The following is an 11,051-nucleotide window of genomic DNA, read 5'->3' on the forward strand; positions in this document are numbered from 1 at the left end:
TGCTGGACTGAAGGTGGCACTTTCAGAGCACTGTAAAGGATAAACACAGACTTTTCTAAAGATTAAAGAGGAAACCTTACTGCTATTGCAGCCACCTAGAAGGATGGTGTAGGGAATATGGAGCCAGATTCTTCTGAAGTATGCACAGTAAAAATAAAAAAAGGTAATGGACATGAACTGGAACACATGGCATTCTGATTTGATACAGGAAATTGTTTTTCTACAATTGCAGCAGTGAATTTGTACAATTGCAGCAGTAAAGTTTTGGGACCTGTTGCCAATGAGGAACTCTCATTTTTTTTAGTATATTCAATACATACACATAAACTCTTCTCTCTCACCACTAATGGTTTTTCTTCTGATTCAGTGATGCTTCTCTGTTATCAGCTCCACCTTATCACTGGCCATTGCCTGACCTGGTACAGATCCTGCTGGCAGAACAAGCTCAAACTGTATTTATTGCCTGAATAAAGATAGATAGGGGTTTTTCCAAAGTCAGAGCTGCTCAGTAGAATGTGTAGGATCTCTGTCACCCAGAGTTCACAAGTGTGTTTCCCAAGGGGCTCAATAACAGGAATATTCTGGTGTCCAACCAAGCAGGCACATGGCTCAGTTCCATTAGGAGGCTCCATGTTCCTGATCTGTGATGTTTGCCATCATTTCCACCTCCCCATCTTTAATGTGATTAGAGATTCTTCATTTAGAAATGTATAAATCAAATTTTGATTCTTTCTGAGTCTGTTCCCAGAATGATTCCTGGAGAATTCCATAGGTAAGTGGTGTGCTGTCCACCACCAGGTATTTTTCAGATTTCATTTTGCCTCCTCATGAATCTTCCAGATTTTATTTTGCTTTCTCATTTTATCTAAGTGTTTACACTGAAACCTGTTCCCTCCACCAGCCTTCCTTTCACAGCAAATCCACCATGTGTATGGTGAAATTCTTGAACCATGAGCTGAGGTCCACATGTTGTCTTGGAGAGATTGAACCTTTCACCACCAAAAATTATCCAAGCCATGCACCACATGCCTTATTTGCTGCCCTGCTTATCATGGCTTTTGGTTTCAGGATGGGATTTTTTACAGTCTTTTTAAGAAAGAATCAGAATGGAGTGATGCTCTAAAATACTAACCAACTCACATACTCTGTATCAGTTAAAAACTTAAAAACTAGACCTGGGAGGAACCTGTCTCACTGTTTTTATCTGAACTGAGCCACCTGAATCTTCTTTTCCAATACCAAGACTTCCTTGAAACATCCACGGAAATATAATTTCTTTATTAAGAAAAATAAATAATACTACACATTGAGACATTTTATTCATTAACACCGTTTTGTTTGGATCTAGGATTATAATTTACAGAATTCTCTGAGATCTGGTTCAGCTTTACAGGACTGAAATAGTGGCCAGGTGACGCAGACTTCTCAATGCATGTGCGGGGTCATCTGTGGTGTTCTGGAAAGAGTTCACATACACATTGCAAACCTTCTCTGGAGCTGTGTACTCAGGAAACTTGTACTGAATCCTAAAGCTCCTTTCCAGCTTTTTCCTTTTGTGCTTGAATTCCAAGATAGTTTTTGTGTATTTGTTAATAGTGGTGACAGCTGCTGCCATACAGCAAGCGAAGGAGGTCCATGCAAGGCTGTGAACAAAAAAGCAAAAATTATCAGAAATTAGCAGGGAATTTTCATATTCAAGCCCTTCAATTTTATTTTTAAAAACACTGATTATGTGTGATTGTGTTGGTGAGTATTAGGGAAAGATGAACAGGCTGGGTGAGGAAAAAATGCTCTTGGTCAATGACCATTTACAGACCTCTACATATTTACTGCAATATCTACATTTACCATACCTGTTTCATGAAACCTACCTCTAATTTCTCTATTTTAGCTCTATTTAAGCTTTACTTCTCTAATAAGCTTAGAGCTTAATATCAGAAAGGGGTTTTATTTAAAAAAATGGCAATGCATAAAAAGTTAAAAGGTGCAGTTATTAAGGGTATAAATCTCACAGGGGACACTGAGAAAAATGTGAGTTACCCAAAAGTGTTAAAAAGAACTATAAAATATCTGGGTAAAGGAGGTTCAGGGCATTGAAATGCATTCCTGAGCAAATGCATGGCACAGTAAACAGAGAAAAAAAGGACATCAGCTCTGAAATGTTAAAACACCTAAGGAGACAGAATTAAAAAAAAATATATTGAAATACAATTTGTTAAAAATGTACAAAATTAAAAGCAGCATGTAAAAATATGGCCACGTGAGCATGAACTGGAGGGTGCAGCCAGGTGGGGTCGGGCTCTGTCCCAGGGAACAGTGACAGGACAGAACCAAATATAAACCAGTTAGTACCCATAGGACCAGCCATAATCCCAAGTGTGAGGTCTCCAGTCTTCAGGACCAAGATTTACAGTCATTTGAAACACAGTTGTGTACATCATGTGAGCAACCATGCCCAGAAGACCTAAAAAATACAATGTTATGATCACATTAGTTATTTAGTCTTTGGCAACTCACCTGACAACTAAATTAAAAACTGTAAGTTAAACGTAGCAAAATCCACAAATCTAAAATTCAAAATAGATCACATTAAGAAATAATTCATTGAAAAGAATATTTTCCCATAAAATTTTGCTTCACTTTGTGAAATGGAGGTGTTTAACTGTACCTGCTAGCACGGTGACCACTGCAGAGAAGGCGTTGATCTTCAGCCCATCAATGACAGAGCTGTAGTAGCAGATTTCTACTGACATCAGAATGTTTCCAATCAGGAGCAAAACCACATAGAGAAGCTCTGCTACAATAGACAGCCATAAAACCCCTGCAAACCAAATCAACAGCACTGATATTATCAGCAAATAACTTCAGATTTTCACAATTTCCTTCTTCATTTGTAATGTTCATGCAAAGTTAAACAGAAGCACAGGGACTGTGAGGGTGCTGTGGTAATGAGAACATCTGTGGAGGACTTCAGTGTCAATGACAAATTTATTATAATTATTGGAAAATAAATTTAATTATTTTAAAAGTTAATCTTAATAATTTTAATTAATTAGGTAAATAATTAACTTTCACATTATAATTATTGGAAAAGCAGTCGCATATTGGAATAGCAGTTGCCACACACTTATTGCAATGTGGTTCAGTGTGGTTTTTACTCAGTAGCTACCCTAAAATCACAATAAACCAAAGGTAATATAAAAAGAACCAAATTTAATATAAAAAGAACCAAAGGTAATACTCAGTAGCTACCCTAAAGTCACCATAAACCAAAGGTAATATAAAAGTAACCAAATTTAATATAAAAAGAACCAAAGGTGATATAAAAAGAAGTGTTGGTGTCATGGTCCTGAGTGCAGAGAGGAGCAGCAGACCCAGCTAACAGCCTGGAGGTCATGCACACACCTGCACTGCCTGTGGGTCCAGGCATTCAATAAAATCTTCCCCACAAGTCTAACTTTGAACCAAACAGGATCCTGATTTTTTTTAGACAGAGAAGCCTTCATGAGGCCAGACAGCCTCCAGGTTTCTCTGAGATTCATTTCCCTAGTTATCTGCTAATTCCTCTCTCTTTGGAGATCTGGTAATTACATCTTATGCAAGAAGTTAATCCTGCCATGAAAGTCTCTCAGCCTGTCTGACCTTTAGCATGCCAATGTCCCACAGACAGGAGCAGGAGCTCTCCTTGTGCCCAAATCTGCTGTGGCAAGATCTGGCAAATGGGAGATCAGCTCTCCCAAATGTAAGAGCTGAAATGAGGGATGTGGGACTCCAGGCTGCTCTCCAAAATGCAGTTTATTGTATCCAGGATATCACAGCAGTCCAGGGTCTGGGTGACAGAGCTCTGCCCACAGCTGTCAGCTCCAGCTGCAGGCAGGCCTGGACACCCTTTGGTTTTGGTTACAATGCATTTTATACTTTTCTTTGCTGAGCATCTTAATACAGTAGAACCAATCTATACCTTAACTTTTATCTATAGCCTGTCATAACTACTGTAATTACCATATTCATGTTACTGTTCTCCAATCACTAAAAGTTAGTACATTGCAGTTTAAGCTAGAAGTTGTTTTCAGTTTTCTTGCAGTGGAAAATTCTGAGACCTTTTTTCTACTTGCAACATTTGCTGCCTTGTTTGCCTGTGCTATCTTTCTGCTTGGTAAAAACATCTTGTTTGAGGTGGGTTTATCCTTTGCTCTAAGCCATAAAAACCCCTTCTAACTAACACACCCTTTGCCTCCTTGGTTATCCACTAAGACTGGCTCAGCAATTCTTTTCTTCTATATCAAAACTTGCTTTAATTTATATTTCTTCTTCAGATTCTACATTCAAAAATCTTTCAGATAAGCACACATATCTGTAAAACTTTCTTGTCAAACTTTCATCCTTCCCAACACCCAAACTTTTTAAAAACCAAATATGCCCTGAGACACCTGGCTGCAGATTCAAGCAGTGATTTCATGAGACCTAAACAAACAATCATAATTTAAAAATTTCATGAGAAGACATAAAAAAACAATCATAATTTAAAAACTGAAACACTGCTGAGACACATCCTTGAGACAAAGTTTGTGTGGTGTATAACTCCAAATGCTGGCTTGGACAATGTCTGTGGGACTTCTGTGATTCATGGGCCATTCAGACATTAAATTTTTGGGCCAGGCTATGTGTGGGTGTTCTTGGACATGGTTTGTTCCTCCAGAAAATCTGTCTCGCTAAAAAATTGTGATTTTCATCAGGAGCTCCAGATGTTGCATTGCCCAACAGTGCTGGCTGCTCCAGCTGTGAGAATTTGCATTTTAACATGTTTTGGGCAGTGAGCCATTGTGAGAAATGCCCCAGACAAGGGTGACCAGCCCTGTGTGTGGGACCCAGGGGTGAGGAATTCGGGGAGGCTGAGCCTGCTGCACGCTGAGTTTGGATCCACAGCACCCCCAGGCATGTGCAGAGCACAGATCTGTCCTGGGCAGGATTTCCACACAGCATTTCACTGCCCAAAGGGAGATTTCTGCTTTTTAGGTACCCAGAGGCTTCTTGGCTGTCTCCACTGGCCTGCCAGTGCCTGTGACATTTGCTGCTGCTGTACAGAGTCAGTGTCAGCTCTGTGTCCACCAGCAGTTTTCCTTGTGAGGAACTCTCAAAAACCACCCCTCACTCCTGTGTGACTACACCCACATCTCATTTATACTTTTTTCTCATGCTACAAAATTCTATTATTCTGTTAAGGCACTGTGATGAGCTGCAGCAGGTAGAAGGAAGAGTGGCCTTCAGAAAATGAGTATTTCTTCTTCTCCAGGGTCTGAAATTGCATTTCCAGGCAAATGCTCCAGTCCCAGAATGCTGGGAAGAACAAGTTTTGGGGTTTTTTTTCTGGGTCAGCCACTGGGAAGAATGAGTTTTGGGATTTTTTCTGGATCAGCCACTTGTAAAGTGATTGGTCAAATCAGATCAGTGATGGACTGATATTTTCACATTGGGGATCAAGAGGAAGGCACAAAGCAGCATCTGCAGGTATGTTTTATGAAAATATTTGAAATATTCTGTATTAAGAACTATAATTCTTTATTAAGAATTAATTATTCTTTATTAAGAATTATTGAATATTCTTTGAAAGAAGAGAATGGAGCTGTGTCCCCACAGCCCTGAGTAAGGCACAGGGAGGGGATTCAGATTCCATCAATTGGTGCACAGCACATCTCCCTCAATCCCCTGAGCACACAAACCTCCTGGGTGGATGTTCACACACTGCCATGGAATTCCTGGCTCCAAATATGGAGGTATGAGGGGACAGAGGGCAAAAATACACAAATTTTGACTTCCAGTACCCATATTCCAATTTCAAAAACCATTCGTATCCAAGTGATGTGTCTTCAGAAAGACATACATTGATATTGTAAGCCATATTGCCTTCATTTTGAAGTTAGAAAAGTAAATGAAGGACAAAAAATACTCTTTGTGATTAAAGCAAGCATTTTCTAAATGGATTAATTTAATTTAATGCAGAATACTCATATTGGTAAGCGTGATCAGGAAAGTTTTGACTGCAGACAAACAATATGCAATATCTACCTCGATCAGAAGCTGGAGTCAGACTGATGAAGCTTCTACATTTCTCACCTAAAAAAGAGAAAAAAATAAATCAAATTCAGGATTATTTTGTACTCTGTAATGATATAAAGAAAGAGATTAATAGAAGGAAATGGAAAAGCTATTGTAGAAGCAGAAAGTGAGAAGATGAGGAAAAGCTGGTTTTAGTGTACACAGAGACCCTGGTACATCAAATTTCTCCTGGGGTTTAACCAGAGGGTCCTCACAGCCTATTTCACTGCAGACCCAGAGCCTGGAGGAGCCAGAGGAAGGCTGTGAACTGATTTCCATGGGCTGGTGGCTGCGAGAGCCAGGAGGGGAGAATTCCTTTGCAGGACTGGGATCAGCGCTGGTGTCAGGGCAGAGCTGCTCTCCTCACAGCAGCCGGGCTGCTGCTCACACAAATTCCCTCTAAGCTTCATTCCAATTTCTTCCTGTGAGCTTTGCTTTCCAAGCCCACATGCCCCCCTGCCCCCCGCACAGATGCTGTGAACAAAGCTCTGGGAATTAATTCTCTGATCTGAACATGCTGGGTTGGTTTTTATTTTCCCCAGCTCCTAACTGCACCAAGTCAGAAAACATCAGCTTCCAAACTTGAGCTTCCACAGCAGATGCTCAGATTACACAACCCTGGAACACACAGCATGGATAAAAGTGTCTTTTGGACAACTTTTGCTCTGATCTTTGACATTTCCCCCTTAAAACTGCATAACTTCCATGAAGTTCTGGTAAAACTGGTCCTTCAGGACAGGTGACTGTGAAAATATTTGCATTTTATGGCATAGGTGACAGCTGCTTTGATTTATCTGAAGTTCTGCTCTAGCTGGGCTTGTAAACTGATCAGGGCAATAAGGGGAAAAACTTAATGTTGATCTGGTTTTACAATAAATGCTGGAATTCTTGGACCAGCAATTCCCTTATACAAAAATACAAAATTTGCTAGAAAGTTTTTGTAATGGCAAGCTAATTTCATTCTCATACCATTTACATATGCAGAATGAGCCCCAATTAAATGCCATCACTTATGGCCAGTAAGTCTCCATATCATGTTTTAGCAGGATGAAAATAATCTTCTTCTGCTTTGATTTATGCAAGGTGAGATCACAGAAGAAAGCAGAAACACTTGTGCTCAAGAGGAAATCCAGGAACTAATTTAGATCCCACAGATATATTAGTGCAAATGATAAAAAAAATTGCCTTTTTAAAAAATCAGTTTGTGTTTTTTATGTTTTTATGTTTTTTATGGATCCTTCTGATCCTTAGGGCATTTTATCCATAGGGTATCAAAAGGAATTATTTAAAGCAAGGATTCATTTTGGGCTAATGGAATAAGACCACTGGAAAAATGAAATGCTTTCTTGTTAGAGTCATTTAATTTGCTGTTATGGTGAGTAGAATAAAAACCAAATAATCTGATTATGTGTACTTAACTGACAGGAACCACAACCTGTCAGCTAAATCAACACCACAACCTGTCACCTTCATGTTCTTTGCAGAATTTATTAGGAATTTTTTAAAAATTGACTATACACTACCCTCTAAGGTCCCTTTCGCCAGAGAAGAGCAACTTTTTAAGGACAAAAATCTTTCAGCTAAGCACACATATCTGTGAGACTTCCTTGTCAAACTTTCATCCTTCCCAACACTTAAACTTTTTAAAAACCAGATATGCCCTGAGACACCTGGCTGTAGATTCAAGCAGTGATTTCATGTGAAGATGCAAACAAACAACCATAATACACCATAAAATACATAGGCGGTAATGAGGCAGAAGGGACGGGCGCACCAAATAAGCAGGAAAAAACCATGATTAATTTATTAAATAAACTCCCACGGGCTTACCCACCTTCCTCATTGATCATTTCCTCACAGGAGTACCAGATGCCAGCGTGGAACTTCTTCTCCACGAATTTGTCATCGCCAGTCTCCCAGATGTACTGCACAGCCTGGCTGCCGTTGCCGTCGGCGCTGTTGAAGCGGATGCACAGATCCCCTTTGCTGTCCCCTTTGCAGAAAGGCTTGGCCACTTTCCTGGTCCCCTCGCACCAGTAACTGCTGCTGAAAGCTGTGATGGAGAAGATTAAAGAGAGGAAACTCAGAGAGAATGCTGCTGAGGCTCTGTGCCTCCTGTCTGCCTCGGGGATGGAGGATGGCATCTTCCGGAGATGCACCAGAAATTATTCCTGAAATTCCCTTCTGCAAATTTCTGATGAAGCACCTGCCTGCCTTCACCATCCCATTCCTCATCCCTCCCAGAAAATTGTGCTGGCTTAGGAGTTTAAGGCAGAGAGCAGAGATCTGGGCATGACCAGAAATCATGTGGCAGGGGAGATTAAGAATAAAGGACAGTGTTGCTTGGCAGCAATGTGTTGTGGAAGGAATATGAGGAAGTGTGACAATAAATGTTAATTTGCCCCATGAATCATACTCAGAAGCACTGGAAGCACCCCAGTGTGCAATCATTAAAGTTTTATTTATACAAACAAAACATGCCTATTTACCTTGATCAGAGTCGGACTGATGGAATCTCTGTTTTTTAAAAGGAATAAACAAAATCTCACAGTTCCAAAAGCTCCTGTGACACTGAGCTCTTTAAATTGAATACAGTTGTGACTCTTGCTATTAAAAACTTGTAAGGAACTAAAACTGGTTGATCAGCCACAGCATTTCACAGCATGCAGCACTAGAAAGGGGACTGCCTATGTTCGGAGCTCCACCAGTGACAAATAATTATTTGAAAATAATAAAATTACCTGACTTTGCTTATGATGGTTTCCTGGGCACTGTCCAGTCTGCCCCTCTGAACACACAACACAGGTTTTGCCCAAGGGAGGTGAAACATTAGAGAAAATGCTGAATTATCCTTATTTGCTATTTCACTGTGTGAATAGCATTTCTTTTTCCTCCATCTAGGAAACATTTCCCACCTTATGTTATACATATTGTTTTTTCTGCCTGTTTGGTGATGCAAGTAAGTTATGCAAAGAACTAAAAGGAAGTGGGTGTTAGAGTAATTCACTGCTTTATTTTACAACTGTGAAGTCAAAACTTGTGCCCTGGGGGAGAATGGTTCCTCAGGACAGACACTGAAGTCACTTATGTACCTTCTAATGAAAATAATTTGGATTTTCAAGACAACTCTCTACCCAAAGATGTCAGAGCTGGAGAAGCAGATGAAACTCAAGGATGACAGGATCAATGCCTGCTGTAGTTTGCCATGAAAAGCTCAGCTTACAGAGTGCAAGACCAAGCAGGTCTGGTCTGCAAAGGCAGAGCAAATCTCACAACCCAAAATGCAGATGTATCCCCAGCCAGGAGTTATTTTTTCCTAAAATTAGAAAATTTCCTTTGTCTCCCTGCATTTTCTCAAGGGTGTAGCACATGTGAGAACAGGAGTGGGAGCAAATGTGAGAGCAGGAGGGAGGGAAATCCTTCTAAGGATTAAACCCTGATCTCTGTTTCTGTTCCTGTGACTAATCTGCATATGGCTGTAATTAAATGTATTTTGAGACCTGTGAAACCACTGATGCCTTCTGGATGACACCTGCAGTCTGAGATGTTTCACAGAGACAGTTTTTTGCTCATTCCCTAGCAATGCTGGTACCACAACTTTCAAATCAATTTTTCAGGCAAGAACGGCTCTGTTTAATTGGAGAAATAGGAGAAACTTTTTGTTTAGTTCTGTCTAAACTGTGAAAAAAGAAAGAATATAACAGAGGAGTAAATAGGTTTGCTGGACCTTCCTTCAAGCAAAGTGTTACATGCAGGGACTTTTTGCTGAATAAATTTGAGAGGTGGGTAAACAGAATATGTGCAGGTAACACCAAGACAGCCACGATCCACCTGGAAGCTGCAGCTTTGAAGAAAACATTGAACATCACAAGAATTGTAGTAAAACTTCACTACTGGGAGCATTTTCTTTTTGTTGCATTTAGATTGTCATTGATCCTGCACTGGGTGTGCACATTTCACAAAATATGATCAAAAAGCATAAAACCAACTTTTAGTGAGCTGTTTTCTGACACACCCCAACAAGCTTCCTACACAAAGGTTTTCCTGTGCTTTAGGGTGTCATTTACTGGTTTCATGAGGTGTGTAGAAATATATATGTATATAAATATTTATAAAAATTATATTAAAAATAGACATATATAGATATGTATAAATATATACGCACAAAATTAAATATAAATATAAATATAAATATAAATATAAATATAAATATAAATATAAATATAAATATAAATATAAATAATTATAAAATGTAAATAGAAATATAAAATAAATATAGATGTATGTGTATAAATATATATATGTAAAATATATACGTGTATAAATATATATGGATAAATATACCCATATATAGAGATATGTATTAATATGTGTATAAATATACATGTAAATATATAAATATAAATATAAATATAAATATAAATATAAATATACATATACCTATAAATATAAATATAAATATAAATATAAATATAAATATAAATATAAATATAAATATAAATATAAATATAAATATAAAATGTAAATAGAAATATAAAATAAATATAGATGTATGTGTATAAATATATATATGTAAAATATATACGTGTATAAATATATATGGATAAATATACCCATATATAGAGATATGTATTAATATGTGTATAAATATACATGTAAATATATACCTATACCTATAAATATAAATATAAATATAAATATAAATATAAATATAAATATAAATATAAATATAAATATAAATATAAATATAAAATGAATTTAGATATATAAATATGTATGTATGTATGTATGTATATATTTGTGGTTTTGTGGAGCTGGATTGCATTCTGGAAAAATCACTGGCAAAATTCCTGTGGTGCTTCAAGGGACAGGATCAGCCCTTTAATGTTTTAATAGTTTTCTGCCTCCTTATTGGCTAATGGAGGAGCTGCAGTAAGCAGAGTTTGTGAAGTTTA

The 11,051-nt window shown here is 38.2% G+C and overlaps 1 protein-coding gene across 1 annotated transcript; it reads right to left on the reverse strand.

Moving 5' to 3' along the window:
• Nucleotides 1-1,337: 1,337 nt before the first annotated feature.
• Nucleotides 1,338-8,240, reverse strand: GSG1L2 (GSG1 like 2). The gene is made up of 5 exons (XM_064728592.1): nt 7,931-8,240; nt 6,067-6,114; nt 2,669-2,821; nt 2,353-2,464; nt 1,338-1,643 (listed from the first exon to the last, which is right to left on the reverse strand). The coding sequence occupies exons 1-5, from the start codon at nt 8,238-8,240 to the stop codon at nt 1,388-1,390; spliced, it is 879 nt and encodes a 292-aa protein (XP_064584662.1). The 3' UTR covers nt 1,338-1,387.
• Nucleotides 8,241-11,051: the final 2,811 nt, after the last annotated feature.

Source organism: Zonotrichia leucophrys, chromosome 18, assembly GCF_028769735.1.
Source record: "Zonotrichia leucophrys gambelii isolate GWCS_2022_RI chromosome 18, RI_Zleu_2.0, whole genome shotgun sequence".
Lineage (NCBI taxonomy): Eukaryota > Metazoa > Chordata > Aves > Passeriformes > Passerellidae > Zonotrichia > Zonotrichia leucophrys.

Coding starts and splice junctions, on each gene's coding strand:
- GSG1L2 (XM_064728592.1), bottom strand. CDS start 8,240: ATGCCATCCTCCATCCCCGAGGCAGACAGGAGGCACAGAGCCTCAGCA. Junction 6,115..7,930: donor GGAAATGATCAATGAGGAAG/GTGGGTAAGCCC, acceptor TCTCTTTTTTAG/GTGAGAAATGTAGAAGCTTC. Junction 2,465..2,668: donor AGTGGTCACCGTGCTAGCAG/GTACAGTTAAAC, acceptor TGTATTTTTTAG/GTCTTCTGGGCATGGTTGCT.